This window comes from Pholis gunnellus (assembly GCF_910591455.1).
Source record: "Pholis gunnellus genome assembly, chromosome: 15".
In the NCBI taxonomy this organism is placed as follows: Eukaryota; Metazoa; Chordata; class Actinopteri; order Perciformes; family Pholidae; genus Pholis; species Pholis gunnellus.
The window spans coordinates 15,098,692-15,117,593 of record NC_136542.1 but is presented as its reverse complement, the minus strand read 5'-3'; the positions used below and the strand labels follow the sequence as shown (position 1 = coordinate 15,117,593).

Here is an 18,902-nt window from a genome sequence, read left to right as displayed (position 1 = left end):
CACTTACTCATGCACGTTTGTGTCTGTCTCTCTGTGTCTGCCTTTCTACTCCCATCGTTTCCAGGATGTACATTGCTGTTCTACGAGACCTACGGTAAAGGCTCTCTGGAGCAGGAGCTGTCCCCTCGCTACGCTCTCCTAGCCGAGGACGGTATCGTCCAGGCCGTTCCAGAGCACCCCAAAAAGGAGAATGTTTTCTGCCTCAGCAACTCGTATGGAGACGTCTACCTCTTTCAGGTGAAGTGGGCCGGTTGACACACTGTTCCTGATAAAAGGTTTCGCTGATAATTGGGAGAGTCAAATCCTCAGTGAGAAATCTTATGAAGTTGTTCACGCAATCATAGCTGCAAGATGACAGTGAACCCAGTCAGCAGAGTTGCATATTGTTTTTTTTTGGAGTGCAGAAAAAGTCCAGACATACACCTTTTAGCTTCCCTTCCCTGGAGTGTAGCATGTGAAATGACCAATTTTGGCATGGGAGGGACTTGAAAGCAAAGTGCCCCAAACTTCCCAGCCAAGGGTCTGAGAGCACATCCTATTTGCCCGTTGTGCTTACTGACCTACATATCACGACCAACTTCATGCCCAGTCCTCGGCTCTTTGCGTGTAGCCTCCTCCATTACAAGCTTCCCAGACTGCACTTTGTCGCGGTGTCCAGACCTACATCTAATAAAATAGTTCTGTGTGGAGCTGACATGGCCCCAGAGGCAAGCAGAGAGGAAAAGACGGCCTGTGGTTCCTACTTTTTGTTTCCACTCACATGGCCTGTTGAGCATGAGTCATTCTCAATCTAAAGGGGGTTCAATTGATTTCTCAACTGACGTGCCTCCTCCTCGTGAATGGCCTTACAGAGTGATCATCTTGAAATGGCTTATTAAAAGGGAAAATGTGGGTTTGATTTCAGCAACAGTTCACAAGCTGTGCTTTCTCATAGAGGCGTCGTTAATCACGTCTTCTTTTCTTATTGATTCAGCGAAGCCCAGCTTGCCACCCAATGATCTTATTGTGATGTATGGTTAAATAACGCATCAGGCGTAGCATTTGTGAATGCGTCTAGTAACGGGAATATTGGTCTCGCTGCTTCATCAAATTGAACTCCCTGTCCCTCCTTGCTCTTCCAGGCCAGCAACCAGACCGACCTGGAGAACTGGGTGACGGCCATTCATTCTGCCAGTGCCTCGCTGCTGGCCAAGCGCCAGGGGAAGGAGGATACGGTGCGCTTGCTGCGGAGCCAGGTCCGTGGCCTTCTGCAAAAGATCGACATGGACGGGAAGATGAAGAAGATGGCCGAGCTGCAGCTGACGGTGGTCAGCGACCCCAAGAACCGCAAGGCTATTGAGAACCAGGTGAGACAGACAGTGAGACATTGGAGGCCTCTATCCTACTTTACACTGTAGTATCTATGAGTTGTTATTCCATGGGGTACGTGTAGCAACCACATGATGTGCCTTACTTAATTTCACGGATTTTGTGACTGCGGTGACAAGCCCGTGCTTATTTTTGTCTGTGGGTGGATGAAGTGGCCTAAATGCATCAGTCCCCAAACGCATCACGAGGGGCCCAGGGGAGCAGCTCGCTCCCCGAGCATCAGATTGAGATTCCAGATGTTTCCTGGTAATGGGCTCTCAACATGCATTATCCTCTTCCTTCTCCTCACAGCCTGGGGGAGAATCCAAAGCACTGAGCGCTGTGCTGTAGCCTACATACAGCACATTACTGACGGGTATAAGAAGCCCATAATCTATAGCTCAGCAAGAATCCAAATACGTTTACGAGAACTTGTGTTTGTTGTGGAATGTGTAGAAATATAGCCGTTACCTGTGTGACTGAGGTGGTCATTGACTTTGCATGTCTCTTACTTACTCCACGTAGCCACATGGGTTTGCGTTTTGTCAGCTGCTCATGTCAGTGTGCACTGACTGCTTAAAAATGGATACTTGTTGGAAGGGCTGTTATTTGGTGTTTTAGTTTAAGTGCACTGAGTGGAAATATGAGTATGTTATTATGAAGAACAAGCTAGAAAGAAGCTGAACAGCTCACCCCCATAGTCCCAGATGGAGATGTCACTGCCTGCCTGCGAGACTGACTGACTGTGTGTGATCTGTTTTCAATTAGCCAGTATGCCACCTCAGAGGAGACAAAGAGACAGACGGGGTTGGAGTCAATGATAGGGTCAGAGGGGTACGGGACAGGACTCTGATACAGGCGCCCCGAAGCTGATGATAGAGTTAAGGTTTCAGTGGGGTTGTCTAACCCCAACAAGGCACTGCTTTGATGTACCCCACCCCCACCCATGTCTGCTGAAATCAGTGCCAGTAGACCTCTTTTGAAGACCGCCTTTGCCCCCTTTCACACACTCATGCTCACGTACACACACGCGCGCGCACACACACACACACGCACTGCGATCAAGTTGCATAGAAAGACTTATTATGCATTAGGGCTTTTTACAGCGAGCCAGGGGCAGATGTTAAAGAGGGGAAATAAGAAAAGATGAGAATCTATTTAAAGAAAGGCTTATGTCTGCCGAGCTTAATGGCTCTGAAATGAATGTAAATAAGTTGTGCACGCAGGCCAGATGGGCCCAAACATGCCTTGCTTTTTGCTTTGGTTGATTGTCTCACTGCACTCATTCAGGCCTGCTAAAGGCATGATGCAATAGACTGCATATAGGCAGTCATCAGTGATGCACCCCTGGCATGAATCATCAAATCAAATTTTATGCGCAGGACTATTTTTGGAACATCCCTAAATGAAGACTTTGATATTTGACTGATCTCATGGTGTGTAAATCAGGGCCATACCAGGATATTGCGTGATAGTCATACATAGAGACGTGAGTTATTCAGAAGCTCTCCTAAATTTGTCTTTGCTTTTGAGGAAGGAGCTTAACTGATTTACTCAGTAGCACCTCCCTCCCCATCTGAAGTCATCTTCAAACCTCAAAATGCAGTGGAATTAATTCACAGTTCCTCCAGAACACTATATATATATATATATATATATATATATACATAAAAACAATGATCCGAGAATAGCAGGATAAAAAAAATCTTCTTTGCTTACTTATTATCAGAGGATTTATGGACACGGCCTTTGAGTTCAGGTTCAACGCCAAGAATTGGAGGTCCTTAGACTAGTCACCATGTTAAAGGAATACATGTTCGTCAGCTTGCCTATGAAGTGATGAGATCACAGACATGCAAGTCATCCATGCGTCCCTGCATTAGCTTCGGTGCTCCTTGCTAACCATGCTAATGCTATCTTTGACTACCATTATCCCCAAAAGAATATCCACCTTTAAGTTGCAAAAAGTTGTTGTGTTTTACTTCATGTTTATGTATCACATTTTAAAGGGATAGTTGCATATCATCTCTCTAGCCCACAACAATGGCTGGTAATTAGCCATTAACTATAGTAGGCTACATAGTAAAATGAGACTGTGCAACCTTTGCTGACTTGTGGCAACTGTGACCATAAGTGACATTTATGGGATAATGCTAAGTGCTAAAACATGGTGTAACAGTAGCACACGTAGAAAGGAGTATTCAAGTTAGCATTAGTTAGCTAACTTTAGCTAATTAAAGCTACTGGTTAAAATAAGTACGGCTGGAGCTTTTATTGCTTAGGAATTCAACTTTTCATTTGTAAGAGGAAAGATGTGTCACTTATTCTTTCAAAAGTTGCATGGTTTGGCTTTGAGTGGAAAATAAATGCTACCACCAAAAGATTCTCTGAAACTTTGTACCTATTAATATATTTAAGAATTGAACCATACTGATTTTACAGATATACAAGTTGATATGTGGGTCCTTTGCTGTTCTTGCTTTGCGAAGGACTAATGCCGTACTCTCGTGTTTGATCATGTTTCCACTTATTTAAATAACTGACGTGCCAAAATGCAAGGCCATTTTTTACCCAAAGCATGTGGATTCCTAGAAGTTGTCTTCATGGTCCAAGTCTGGAATGGGACTAATGGCTGACTGTCATTGACTCGAGGCTTGTTAAGCGAGGCCACCTGCGCTGCTATGTACATAGGCCATTTTATGGGTTTAGCACATAGCCCAGTATGGTACCATGGTGATTTCTGTTCTTTGAGATGTTTAAAAAGTCAGAGGTTCATAAAACCACCACCCTCATGCTCCTATGTCTAAAGAATGCCATCAATGTAAATGAGACCTAATGGCACAATGCCATCGGGTGCGTTATTGTAAATGAACAGTGCAGTGCAGACGAGACCTATTAAAGTCGGTGGTTACAGGGAGTTGTTTAACTTGAGTGTTCTCATTAAAACCAGTCTCCAGCCAACAAAATAAGCACTTTCTCATAGCGTACACAGTGCAAACGGATAAGGGGAAAGCAACTGTAAACCGTGTGTATGTCCTGTTTGTTTGTGTGTGTGTGTGTGTGTGTGTGTGTGTGCGGGCGGGGTGGAGGCTTAACGGGTGTTCTGTGCAATATCACCACTCTCTCTAGACTTGCATTAAAAACGGGCATTAGGATTTACTGCACACACTCTGACTCCTCCGCTAGATATGCAGTCCCCCCTTAGTATTAAACCCCCACACAATTTGTGCCCTCACTCTCCACCAACATCTGCAAGCAATTGCAGCTCGATGGAAAGCCCTCGACTGACCCTGGATCTCCCTGCTTGGCTCTCCCTTTCCTGCCTCCCCTCCTTCTCCCCTCTCACAGCCCTCTCCGTTACCTCCCCTCCACTCTCATTTCTCAGCTATCCCACAAAAAACAGTCCGAAGATTCGTTTTCAGAACCTCTATCACAACCTGTAACGTTATAATCTTCCTTTTCCTTCAGATCCAGCAGTGGGAGCAGAACTTGGAGAGGTTTAACATGGATCTGTTCAGGATGCGCTGCTACCTGGCCAGTCTACAGGGTGGAGAACTGCCTAACCCAAAGAGCCTGCTGGCAATCGCCAGCCGACCCACCAAAACCACCCTGGGACGTCTGGGGATCTTCTCTGTCTCCTCCTTCCATGCACTGGTGAGGAAACTGAGGACAGGCCCTGAGAAATGGCAGATGAATGACTAATAAACAAAAGCACAACACAGAATCAAATCTATGTGTGTCCTGACTGGGTGCTTTTTGACATTCCTTTTTGTATGTGATACTTGTGTATCTGTTACAGTACCCTTGAACATATTTCAACAAACACTCCCTTCATGCATTACTGGAGGAAAATTAACCGAATTAAGATGGTCTGATTAGAGTTGTTTTTTGTTGTTGTTGTTGTTGTTGAGCTAAATGATTGCAGTTCTGATAGTTTGTGTGTCTGTTCAGATCTGTTCCAGAGACGAGGCCACACTCAGAAGGCGCTCTTTGTCCCTGACTCACAGACGGCGCAAGAGAGGCCTTTTCTCCTCGCTCAAGGGCCTCGACAACCTTACGAAGAGGGGCCGAGATAAGAGGCCCTCTGCTTCACAGGTACCACTGAAAACACACACACACACACACACACACACACACACAAGCAGATCCGTGTATTAATTAAATATAATACATGTATCAAAATGTTTGCGATTTAAAGTTGCGGTTGCTCCAATAAAGTAATTTATATTTCACTTAAATCAGATAAATAGACAGATGGTAAAATGAAAGATGACCTAAAATCAGTACATTCTGTGTTCATGTCAAAGCCTTGCCGTGACTCTAAATAATCTCCATTGAAACTTCCAGACTTGTAATGCAGGATCACCCGCTGCATATATTCAGCAGGGGGAACTACCCACACGCATACACATAATGACGTGATCGTGCAAAATTGCGTGCACACAATGTTTGGGTTATACTGCTCGCAGTCTCTTAAGATGTCATGCTGAGAAAAACTGTGTCTTCATACTTCCGCCCTCGGTACACGTTGTGCATATTTGATAATGAAACAGCCGGAAAGCCCGTTTCCTCATTGCTTACTTGCGTGTACGTTGCCTGCGTTGACATGAAAGAAAGCAAGAGATTGGTGCGGTCACGCATCAATCTCTGCACATTCTCCCCCGAAGGAGATTTTATTAATTAGAAGCACATAAGCTCACGACCCACCCCCTCGAGTGCACACCTCCCGTCAACATAAGCACAGGGGGGCATTCCTTTCCCAGGTGCAAGGGGGGGGGGGGGCTAAATCCTCTTAGGTTAGTAATTAGGCTCATGCATGCTGATTATTTATTGATACAAAAATCCGCCACTCTTTACCCTGAAGGTTTGTCCCTGGAGAATACTGCACTCTTGGTGGTCTATTTTTAGAACCGCCACATAAAAAAACTAATTTATTCGTCTTTTATAGAACTCCGTTCATTAGCTGAGAGTATAGGAAGGGAGAGGAGTGTGGTTTTGGCATCCTACCGCCATTTCTCTTTCTGCTGTGAAGTCAATATGGTGTCTTATTGTTTTGGAGCTAATCATGTATACTCCAGTAGGTGAGCCCTGACTCCTGACTGCTTACAAAATGTTCCCTGTCCTGTTTCACTTGCTCTTATCTAGCTCAGCCGTCCCACCACCTGCTCTGTGATATTTATGTTTGGGCATTTGCACGCGTCTGTCAGCGACTAGATATGCCTGTTATTATTTTCCCGGGGAAGTCCAGCCGGCCGGGCTTAATGAGGCCCAGTTACATTTCGCAGTGCAGAAGGCCGAGGTGGCGCTGCAGCACGCACATGAATTATTGAAAGCCATGTGTGGTAGATGGCATTCTCCACTCTCTCCTCAGTCCCGCAGACACCAGCAGATGGTTGGTGTTAAGATGCTAAATATTAAACAGCCTCCCTTTTAATTTTTTTCCCCAGATCCACCTTCTCTTACAAGCTTGTTTTAGTGCTTTTCAGATTTTTTTTTTTCCACATAGAGGCTAATCAGGAACAGAAAAAGGCTGGTGAGGGCTTCAACAGATCTCTGTTTTTTTGTGGACATCTGTTGTTTTGTGGTGTTTTGCTTTTTCTTTTCTGTTTTATACAAGAGCCAACGGTCATTTGTAGTGTTCGCTTTTTGTCGTGACCATTTTAAATGACTTCATCAGCTCCTTGGCTGTTCTCTCCTGTACTGACGAGACACGTGTTTTGCTGGAAAAAGATTTGGACAGCGAGGCCGTCTGAGGAGCCAAACGTTCCTCCGTGCACTTAATCTGTTGTTACCTTCTCAGGTTCTTAGACTGCGCTTTCTCCGAGATTTTTGAGATATATGTTCTTCCCTTTCGCTCTCCATTGATCCTCCGACTCCAACTCTTTTTTGCCTCTAACTCTATCCTACTTATTTAATATCCTAAAGGTAGAGTTTCATCTTACTCTCACCCCCAATTTGTCTCACCATTTGTCTTTCAGTTTTTTCCCCCTTCGGCCTCGTCCTCTCTCAAACCCGCCCGTTTCTAAGAGCATAAACATAAGAGCGTTAGCCGGCAGCTTTCTCCCACAGTTTCCATACTGACTCATCGTTGTTGAGTAAGCCTAAATCCCATTTACCACTGCACCGCCGCGCTTAACAACCTTGGCCCAAAGTCACGCCCCCCCCCCATCTCCTTCCCTCTCGTTGTCTCATCTCTCATCCGTCTTAAGAGAGCTATGTATACAGTAAGGAGCTGGACGGCAGTCGGCTGTGGGAAGTAGGCCAGAAAGGTCCGAGGATTTGTGGAAGGGTTGTTAAGCTTTCTAAAATTAGTCAGTTTACAGCGAGGCAGCACTGTTTACAGTCTTTTTATACATGTACTGGATGGTGAGTTTCTTCTGCTCAGATGTCAGGTGAGGGTTCTTACTGCCATCACGGGGGCTATAGAGTTTCTCTGATTGTAAAGGGAACTTCTTGGGATCGTTTCTGGAGAAAAGCAATCCTGATCCTGATTCAGCTTTAACTTCAAGTTCATTTTACAGTAAAATGCCCCGTTTCTGTGATCAGCTGTGCCACCTATCATGCCTCTCCTGCCCGGCGACGAAAGTATCTCAAAAACCCAACTGCAGCCTGTTTGAGCGAGGGCTGAAGTTACACCCTCACACAACGGATGGCTCTGTGTCACTGCTGTACTATAGAGTTGTTAAAGGCCTCTGAGGCTGCAGAGTCACCTCCAACACCGGGCTTAGCCTGACACAACACGCCTTACAATCACAAGCCGGGGAGAAGCTCTAAAGAGGAGAGGATGAGGAAGATAGAGTGGATCAAGAACAGAGAGATTTCTACACTGAGGGGTGTGTGTGTGTGTGTGGGGGGGGGGGCTTGTCCTCTTCTCATCTTTAACCGGACTGTTTTGCCCTTTCATCTCTTTTCTACGCAGAAACCGCTCCGTGTCCACACACGCGCACACACACACACACACACACACTCCACTCACACACAGCATATTTCCACCATTGCACCTTCAAAGGCTACAGAGCCCCGTTTATCAAAGCGCCGCACTCGCCACACGTACTTTTTAATTAACAACATAATAGCACTGTGTGTGTCTGATATTGTGTTGCTGGGCACTCAAATCGCTTATGAGTCAATCAGTGTGGTGCCCCTCTGTCTGCACTTGTCTAACTTTCTGTCTCTTTGTTTCAGATCTTTGAGAGCGACGCTGGAGGTCAAACGTACGCCCTACCTCCCAGGAGCACTGAGGTGAGTCATGGCGTTCGGTAACTTTGTCCGATACGGCTTGTGGATCTTTTGATGTGTCTTTTAAAAATTCCACTGCCATCTGTCACAGCCATCCTGTGGTGCCATTTTACGAGCTGAATTATCAGTTTGAGCGTGAAGTAGTCATGGCAGAAACGTGTCCGCTGTTGCTTTGACCTCGGCTGTCTTTCATGGCTTTGATAGTGGGCTGTGTAAAGACGTTTTTACACATAGGGTGGGTGTGTGTGTGTGTGTGTGTGTGTGTGTGTGTGTGAGGGGATCAGAAAGTGTGTGTCTGCCCTTGTATTTCACTTGTCCACGATCAAAGCAGAGTTTCTTTTCATGTTGATCGGCAGGTGTCTGAAAGAGAAATGGACAGCATATCGAACAAGAGATTTCTACACCGTGTTAAACTCCGGCGTCGACAGGCCTCCAATTTACGGCATAATTGAGTTAATGGAGAGTGTTGAGTCGGAAGTGTTGACCAGAAGCGATTGAAAGTGTGAGTGTATGGATTTACGGTAAAAGTGTTGAAGGATTGAAGAGCGTGAATTCCGGCCATGTGAGCAGCCTGGTTATTGGGTGGTTGCATGCCTAGATATAAGACGTGTGAAATAGTGCTGTAAGCTTTGGCTCAGTGGCTTCTTTTAATGATGGACAACATTTCAAAGATAAGACTCAGGTTGCAATAAATCAGAATGATCCTTTTCAAGGAATAGTCTGATATGCATATATTTTCTGATGTCTTGCCAAGCGTTGGATGAGAAGATCAATATCATTGTCATGCCTGTCTGTGGGAATATGTCGCCACAGCCAGCAGCAGGTTAGCTTAGCATGAAGGCTGTTTGAATTGTACACAGACTACTGTGTGTTTAAACGACAATTCGCTATTTTGCTGATACCATACTATTTCTTGGCTGAGCACAATGAAGGCAAGGCTGAAGGAAGTCACTGCGCCAATAATCAAAAAAATCTTGTTTTTATACTTTTACACCTTCAGACGGAGGCATGCTTGCTGTTTTCCCCGTTTACAGTCTGTATGCTAATCAAAGCAAAGCTGCAGCCCACCTGTTGAGAATGCTCTGAAGTGACTCTTCAGCAAGAAATAAAATACCTTTTGAATTCAAATGGAGCAATTCTGCAGCTGAGCCTGTGATTTGAGAAAATGGCAAGAAAAAGTGAATTTCTTTACAAGCATCCATAAGATGACGTGTTTAATATATCTTTTGCAGTTGGTCCCGTCAAATAAAGTCTTATCCAACCCTTCCTGGGTGAACAGATGGAAGTCTGGCGTTGACAGATGAGAATAATGGATGCTTTTAGACAGAGCCGGGACGGGTGTTATGAGCATTTCTGTTCCGCAGGATGCTATGATTCATAGTGTGAGTCTGGTGAATGTGGCGAGTGTTAAAACTGACCCCATTTAGGGCCTCGAAAAACGGACTCAGGAAGTGGTCTTGGGAAACAATAATGGCCTTCATTGAGTCGGCGCTTTAATGTTTCTTTAAATGCGGCGCCCCTCCCCTGGGTTGAGTGTTTTGGTCTTTCCTAGATTTGGACGTGGAACACAGCTCGTCAGTAGAATGGGTTTGATTTAAGGGGATTAAGACCCATCAGGGCGGAAAAGGTGAGCGAGGGGGAGGACAGCACGGCTGTATTGATTTGTGTCGACACATACATCATCTCTGTCTTGATGACTTTGCTCCTGTTGTCTCAAATCCCCTGAATTACTCTAATAAGCAATCATCTTCCGCTAATCCTTTGAAGTGAAGTCAAGTGAAGGGTACTTCTTTATGCGCTCTTTCGTGTAGTGTGTGTGTGTGTGTGTGTGTGTGTGTGTGTGTGTGTGTGACCGTTCGGGAGAGTTTGTGCACGCGGTTGCTGTCCTTTTCTACACGATTTTAACCAACCAGCTATTTCAACAGGCTGAGCGTGTGCGGACACCGTCTCGCTGTAAGGTTGCACAAAGCCGAGAGAGATCCACATCTATATGGAACCTGTCGGTAAAACGAAGGCTGTCTCGGCCACCTTTGAGATTCAAACAGAGTTAACAATGACTGGCATTTGCTCTTCGATACCTCCATCCGCCCACTCCTTCTGTCAGCAGTCGAGTGAGTGAATATGCTTTCTACAGCTAGAGAAAAAAAAAAGACCTTCTGACCTAATGTTGCATTCTCACACTCACTTTGAGCTATGCACACAATTAAAATGTGCACATCAGTTGAGCAGGGTCATGGAAATATGTTTAAGGGATAAGATTCAGGTTTAACTTTTTTTATGGACCTAGTACAGGTGGTATTTGATTCCCAGAGAAGTTTTTTTTTTTTTCTTTCTCTTTTTTTAAATTTTATTGGCTGGTGATCTCGATCGAAACTACTCTTGTCTATGACCTCTTTCCGTGTCACCACCTCTCACCACACTCCACTACCCACGAATACACACCTCTTGCTTTTATTTAAGGAACAGACACTAGCCAGTATGGATGGTTATTACTGTGTGTGCGTGTGTGGAAGAGCTCGTCACTGCGATGGAAAGAGGAACCGTGGTTGTAGCTTTGAGGAAACTCCTAGTAATCGCCTTCTAATAGATGTAATGGAGGGAAATTGGCTGGAATCGTTTTCAACTACTCCTCTGTTTCTTGTTCACGGTCACGCTATCTATTTGAGGCCGTCCTGTAATATTTGTGTTATCCAGTTGCTAAGTGGAATGGAAAGGCTGTATTTGCGTCGCGGCCACTAAACCGCCTGTTACTCCACGTTCCGTCTTCAGAAGCTGCAGGGCGGAGGACGACTTGCTTGGAAATAAATCCACGCGTGAGAGGAAAGACTGAAGTATTTCATTATTTGGCTGAATGCAAACATAAATACAGTAGACGCACTCACCACACAGAGCACTTGTTGAAGTCCAGCGCGTGCCCCGACCGTGCTCTTGGCAGTCGTTCATGGAACGTTGACCTGGCAACCGTCGGCCCGTTACAAACCCTCTCCGACCATGAATGAGTGTACAGTGTTAGTCAGACACCGCTCAGGTCAGCGTAGGCAACAAAATCTTAGTTTTCCCGTCACGCCATGTCGCTGGGACACAAAACGGGGCGGTTATGCAACCAGTAGCCATGACGGCTTGTTTTTTCATCCTCAGTTTGCGACCTCACGTCCCGAACACACAGAGGTGGGTGTTGATCCATCCCAACAGGTTAGGGGAACATTTTGGCGAGAACATTGGTGGCCTTTATTTTGACACTGATTCCTGAACTAGTCAATGACATTTAAATGACAAATTAAGAAAATGTTTGTGTGTGTGTGCCTGTGGTTATGTGAGCTACACGGAGAACTGTGTGCCTTTGTGTGTGTGTGTGTGTGATGCTCTGAATCAGAGGCCTTAGCTTTTCCCCTTTAGGCTTTTTGTCTGACCGGGGAAAAAGGTATTTTTCCTCTTGAGGTGATGCATCAACTGCAAGCTGCCAGCTTCTGAAACGCATGCACATCAGACAGACATCCTCAGACTGTGCGTCTGAGGCTCTCTGTCTGATGTGCATGTGTGAGAGCTTTCACCGCTCCCATAATGCCTCTAAAACATCACTATGCGCTCAGACCAAATCACTCATGCAATTATTTCTCTCTCGTGTCTCAGTTTAACCGAGAACTCGTATTGTCTTTGTCAGAAGTGCTGAATCGCTGGCTTCTTCAGCCCGTGACTTTCAGTACATTTGGTGTGATTGAGCCTTTCCTCAAGATCTGGGGCTTTGATAATTGCAGTGTTTGGCTTCACTGTGGCGTCTCCCGCAGCCCCTCAATGCAGCAGCGCCGCTTTTCCCTCCAGAGACACAGAGTCGCAACCAAAAAACCCCCAAATGGCTGCCTGTGAGGCCGCGTGGTGGGCCAACCCCCATCCCCCCCCCACACACACACACACACCGTAATACCCGGCTCAAACCTCACTGTTAATGCCACCAACAAGCAATTACCTTCAAATGGCTGATCTGAACGTTTGACTGATTTCGAAATAAATGGTCCCGAATACATCACTGAAGTCAGAATTACTCTTGTGGCTTTTTAAACCAAATGAACGTGCGGGTATCGTGTGGCCGTGCCAGTCGACCCTTGCCAATCCGCTTGTGTACACGGGCCGTTACGATGACTATTATGTGGATCAACTGTTGTCAAATGAATTGCTGAAAGGCTAATTGTATGACATCTTTGCTCCGCTGCTTGATCCACAGCCAAGCATTTGGACTAATGGAACTGTATCGATTTGAGTGCTGTTACTCAAAGTCTACCTTTCTCTCTCACCCGCTCCCTCCCTCCCTCCCTCCCTCCCTCCCTCTGTTTCTATTTACTCTTTCCTCACCCACCCCCCTTTCTTCTATCTTTCTCTACCCTCCCTTCCTTACACAGAGGCTGGACATGCTGACCAACATCTACTCCATGTCGCCCCCTGAGGGCGGTGTGTGGGACAGCATCGACGGTGCCACGGATGTGCTGACGTGTGTCTACATGCCAGACGGCCTGACAGTCCAAGTCCCTGTCAGAAGAGACCAGACAGCCGCCGACCTTCTCTCTGCAGCCTGCAAGGTTGGGTTGGCGGCTAGTTGCAGAGAAATGATGACATTTCACCACAATAAGAGAACAATATTCCTGACAGTTAAAAAAAAGCTGTGATGTAATTTTGATTTAGCTGTCTATTTGTTGTTTTTTTACACAATCCTGCCATCCATACTTAAGTGTTAGGAATGTGTATTTTCCTGTAACATGGGGTTTAATTGCACTGGTGTTTAGAGTTAATTTAAGTAAAATGTTCAGCTATGTCAGGTAGTGGTGTTTGTTTGAGCGTCTGTAGAAGCAGATCTGGTTACATTATGTTCCCATGAGCTTAAAATAACACACCTATTCATCCAGTGTCTGATTTCACACAGTCCCGTAAGACTGACTACACATAGATGGACAAACACCATATTCCGCTGGGCGAAGCTTTTTTTTTTTTTTTTGTTTACTGCAAATTTCTCATCACGAAGTGTAAAGTCGTTGAATAATTCACGCCTCGGCCACGCTGCGGCCGTCTGACTGAGCGTTGGTGCATGAAATACGTCTGATGATTTTTGTGCATACAGGCCACTGAACGTGAGGGACTCTTGTGTAAACAGGTGAAACAGCTGGACGCAGGCCTGCACTGCCTCCGACTCCTCAGACGAGCGGGCCAGGGTGTGGAGGTTCGATACCTGGCTCCGGGCGAGCTCCTCCGCGATGTGGTGAGGAGGGCAAACATGCGCAAATCACACATGGATACACAGTGCTCTTCATTATCTGCTCTTTGTTGAACGTGTATCGATGTCACCCTGTAGGTCAATGATCAGTTGGAGGTGGTCCCAGTTAATGTGTTTACTCTGCACATGAGAAGGCCGAGCGACACCGGAGACTTTGGTGAGACTGATTTTAATTCTAGTGTCTGTATTTTATGTCCACCTCACGATCCTTTTTGTTATCTTTCTGTCTCTCTAACTCTCTTTGTTTGACTCCATCTTTGTCTCTCTTCCTCCGACCAGGTTTTGCAGTCACCGGACACATTGACAGCCAGAAAAACAGCAGGATCTTTGTCAGCGAAGTGCTACCCGATGACCTGGCGTTCAACCAAGGTGCCTGCTTGCTTAAGAATGACACAAATAATGCTGAAACCAACAATAACTGTACCACACATGTGATCTATTGGTCTTTGGCCTCCACCTTTTTTTTTTTGAAACATACTCGACTGTGTTGCCAGGCCTGCGTCCAGGTGACGAGATCCTGGTGCTGAACGGCAGGTGTGTGTCGGGCCTCGACCTGGCTCTGATCCAGACGCTGTTTGCCGAACAAACCCTGCAGCTCAGCCTGAGGCGGGACGGACCCCTGCCGCCAACAGTGACCTCCAACCACCAGGCCCTTCCCCTCAAACACAACCAGGAGGTCCGCGGCAAGCACCACCGCGCAAAGTCCTCCTCAGGTGCTTATATCTGTGCGGCGCTGAACCACACACATCCGTGAACCAGCTGAAAGCATGTCCATCCAGTCATTAGTGGGGATGTATTTGTACTAAGAGGCCATAGATTTCACTTAATGGGAACACTTAAACCGCACAATTGAAAGTGAAGTTGATAGGGATGCCCTTTTAGTTTTAGTTTGTCAGACAGATGGTGAGAGGGAGAAAGAGACACAAAGAGAGAGAAATTGTAGCTGCTGTGAAATGCTTGGCACACCCATTGATTTAGCCCTTTCTCAGTTCTGTGTACATACTTTATGATGGCATCAATTTGACAGTTTTCTCAAGCGAGCGAGCGAGCTGTGTCATTCTTCAATTGAACCGCCTGGATCTGCCGCTGTTCAAAGTGAACACCCTGTCTGCACATCCAGTTTTCTGTTTCGTTCCATTTTATGTTGCACGTCTTGCATCTTTTTTCAAAGTTTTCAAATTAGTTTAATCCAGTTTGGTTAGTCTTTGTGATGTGATATTTATCTAAGCCTAAAAGGGACTCGCTGGTCAGTTGCTCACATTTATAGTATTTGCTGAGAAACTTTTGTGTCTGAAACCACTAAACAGCATACAGATCACTACACTTCCACTCCTGTTAAGATCTTGTTTTGTTCTGTGCTTCCTCAAAAGCGACTAGTTCTCTCTTCACTGTGAAAAATCTAAAGAATAAAAGCAGTAGAAACAGCTCCAGATGAAGTCTCACAGTTCTGCGAATCTAGGGAGAGAGGAAAGACCAGAAGGGGCTTTTGACCGCAGACGGCTCATTATTGCTGTGACTGTATAGTATCCTGTCAGCTTGGTTTACTCTCACTGTGGATCTGAGGTGTCAGAACCAAGCAGTAAGTTCACTCATGTCGCCGGACAAAGACAGCTGATGCCCAGCTGGTAGGGATACATTTAGTTTGTTCAAGCCTCACTCTAAAAGGTAAGGGAAATCCAACCCAACCGAAGACAATTGTCTTATTATCAAGTATCTGCCCGATACTTGAGCTTTTGCGGGTTCATGACACGCACCCCACTAAATTACCCTTTAACAACTTCTTCAAAATATACCATATACCTAAACTTTACTACTGACCTTCTCTTCAAAATGTGTAGAACATTCAATGCCTTTTTGTTGACTTTTTTTCAAAAAAGTCGGTATAAACAAAGAGTCTGTTTCAGAGAGAGTATCAAGCCTCATCTCAATGATTGCAATTCATTAGTGTTCCCTGCACTACAGCCGTAATTGAACACAGAGGGATTAATGACTTGAAGGCCTCATTACAGAGAGTGGTGTGATCAAAGGGCCTGCAGTTTACTTCTCGGTCTCTAGAGGGCGTATGATTTCAGGCAGGCTGATAGAGAGGCAGGGAGGTAAAAGCCGACAGTGGGGAATTAACACTTGTCTGACACAAATTACACAAATTATTTCATGATGGCGTTCCTTGAAGGAAACCGTTTGTTATCTGGATTGTTTCAGCATCGTGCAAAAAAAAAGACTAGAGAACCAAACTCGGATATCTTTTGTGACATTCAGTTGAGGCTGATTGGCATCTCAAAAAGGAGAAGTTCAGCTCCACAGGAGGTCCAGAAGTTTTCTTTTGTTTCCTGCTGCCACATTGGCCCGCCTCCCGGGTTACAATCAAGAATAAAGTCTTTTCATGTGCCAACTGCTAGAGCGTTTGTCCTCAGGACCTTGAATTTAAAAGAAGTAGTCAAAATTGGGAAAATGTTCCCCAAAACGCTGAGTTTATCTGATAATGTCCCCGTCAGGACAGTTTATGTGCAAATATTCTTTTTTTTGTTTTGTTTCTAGCCAAACAAGGAGAGAGATATCATGGTCTTTATTTCCGATTGCCAAGTTTTTCTGGGACGACTGAATGCCATAGCCATTTTTAGAAAGGAGACATATTTTAAGGTCTGCGCGACTGGCAGGCGCCCATGATGGTTTCAGACTATAACTAGCCAGCATTGTTTGTGTATTGTGGTCAGTAGAAGGATGTGCTTCAGCAGAAACCACCATAGTGCAGATGCAGTGATGATGGTGGTATGAGCATAAAACGCTATCGCACACGCAGAGTGAAGCTAAACCGTATGTTAAAAGTGTCCCCTCTCTCTCTCTCCCTCTCCAGATGTGTGCACTGCAGCTGATGGTACTGAGTCCCCGGTTGTAGAATTGGAGAACGGTCACTCCCACTGCGCACACAGGCCTGTTCAGCACAGCAAGGTAGGAGCGGCTCGAGTGCATCTGAGAGCTAAAAAGAAAGTATTTCCACTGTCTCGTAGATATTCCACATATGGTCCCTCTCTCTCTGTCTCTCCTCCCAGGTTTGTTTGTGTGAATAAAAGTGTACACATTGTCGTGTGTGTGTGTGTGTGTGTGTGTGCCCACTCACAGTGGCAGCTGTGGGGTTGTCAGAAACCAGACTGGCACCAATTTTTAGCATTACCATAATTAGGATACGCCATCATAGCCACCGGTATCAACACAGCTTATTACTGTCATGCAGATAGGATGCAGACTGAGAGAAGGGGCTGTGCCCACTGCTTCCTGCACACACACATACATACACACACACACACACACACACACAAACGCATACATGCACATGGCAGAGTGTATGCCTGCGGGCAAAGCTCAATCTTGAATGCATTTGTGAGATTCTCTCAAACATGCATATCTATATTTTTTATTATATTAAAAGCAACAACAGTTTATTTAGTGAATATATTTCAGAGAGTCATACATCTTCTTTCTTGTGACAAATTCCTGGCGCTTTTGTCTGCCTTCATGGTCCTGGCTTTGCTCTTAAGCACAATATAAGGGCCCTACAATCAATGCAACTCTTGTATTAGTTTTAGAGGAATATCTCCTGTGTGAATATGCCAAATGGTTGTCCCTAATGATTTATGGCAGATTGCCTGCCTATTTCTGTCCTGTCTGTTGTTGAATATCCGGTCAGGTTTTTGATATGCAAACCAACTTTATTGAAGTCATTAAACCGAGCATGAGCCTGTCCCGTTGGGAATTACGCCTCAGCGCTGCGGTAATGCAATGAGAGAGAGAGAGAGAGAGAGAGAGAGAGAGAGAGAGAGAGAGAGAGAGAGAGAGAGAGAGAGAGAGAGAGAGAGAGAGAGAGAGAGAGAGAGAGAGAGAGAGAGAGAGAGAGAGAGAGAGAGAGAGAGAGAGAGAGAGAGAGAGAGAGAGAGAGAGAGAGAGAGAGAGAGAGAGAGAGAGAGTATGCCAGTGTTTATCGAGAGCAGTAATGAGTGTGTGTGGTCATCACAAAGAGCCGCGTGTTAATGATGTAGACATGGCTGGAAGCTTGAGAGCAGACGTGTGTGTGTTTGTGTCCGCGTTCATGCATATTCCCCTTCTCTGGCATCACTCAGCTAATATTTTGTGTCCTTTTTAAGCTATGTAGTTGCTGTCAACACTGTTGAGTGCATGTTTGGCACACTTTTACCAACCTGCTCGTTATGTAACGTGGCCTAAATGAAAAGGGGAATAGGCAGTCATGTTGTCGTGTTTATTTCATCAATGATTCATGGTTAGTAAATCCAGGCCAAATATCCAGAAACAATCTCTAATTGCTTTAGCTGCCGTTGCTGCTTTATGCTAATTGCCTGTGTCAGAAGATGCCGAGCAGTATTTGACTCGAGGTCAGCCAGGAGGTGGATTAGGGAGATGAACTCTCCCTCTGCGCCTCTCTCTATCGTGGCTCCATTCGTCTCTTTTTGTTTGCCCAGCGACATGAGTCAGTCCCACTGCGCTGGGATCTGCACTGCACCACCACCGCCGCTGCTGCTGCTGCTGCTGCTGCTGCTCGGCTCCCCGCCGTTTGTCTTTTACTGAGGAATGAATGGGAGATAGGTGTGTGTGTGTGTGTGTGTGTGTGTGTGTGTGTGAGGGAGGGAGATAGGTTCATGAATGTGTGTGCTTATGTCACTGCATATGTGCTTATTTGAGGCACAAAAGGAGGAAAAGCTCTCTGCTTCCACCAGGGAGAGTCAGCCACTGTGAAGGCGAAACAAAAAAACAAAAAAACAACCAGGGTGAGATATTGCTGGCAAATCAGATTTTCTGCTGTTACAAAGAGCAGAATTTAATCGCGGCGCGGCCATCAGTTTGCTCTCTGGGGCGGGGAGAAAGAAATCACAGAGTCGCAGGGTAGAAAACCAGCCATGTATCAGCATATAGGCGCACACATGCGTGCACATGCCGTTCTGAAAGTCAATAAAGACGGATTGGAAAGGAAAGACTAATTTCAAGCCTCTTGTCACACCTTGTAATCTGCCTTCACACCACACGGACTACCTTTTGATTAATTGGT

General features: G+C 45.6%; 1 protein-coding gene across 3 annotated transcripts in view; it reads left to right on the top strand.

Annotated features, from left to right (window-relative positions):
* The window catches only part of tiam2a (TIAM Rac1 associated GEF 2a), an 87,191-nt gene that overhangs the window by 46,535 nt on the left and 21,754 nt on the right, over positions 1-18,902 (top strand). For all 3 annotated transcript variants that reach the window (XM_079174905.1, XM_079174907.1, XM_079174906.1), the window contains exons 5-15: positions 65-237; positions 1,122-1,346; positions 4,816-5,001; positions 5,299-5,442; positions 8,533-8,589; positions 12,981-13,157; positions 13,727-13,831; positions 13,925-14,003; positions 14,126-14,215; positions 14,341-14,559; positions 16,701-16,795. In XM_079174905.1, coding sequence (XP_079031031.1) covers positions 65-237; positions 1,122-1,346; positions 4,816-5,001; positions 5,299-5,442; positions 8,533-8,589; positions 12,981-13,157; positions 13,727-13,831; positions 13,925-14,003; positions 14,126-14,215; positions 14,341-14,559; positions 16,701-16,795 — 1,550 coding nt within the window. The remainder of the gene's footprint in view (positions 1-64; positions 238-1,121; positions 1,347-4,815; positions 5,002-5,298; positions 5,443-8,532; positions 8,590-12,980; positions 13,158-13,726; positions 13,832-13,924; positions 14,004-14,125; positions 14,216-14,340; positions 14,560-16,700; positions 16,796-18,902) is intronic.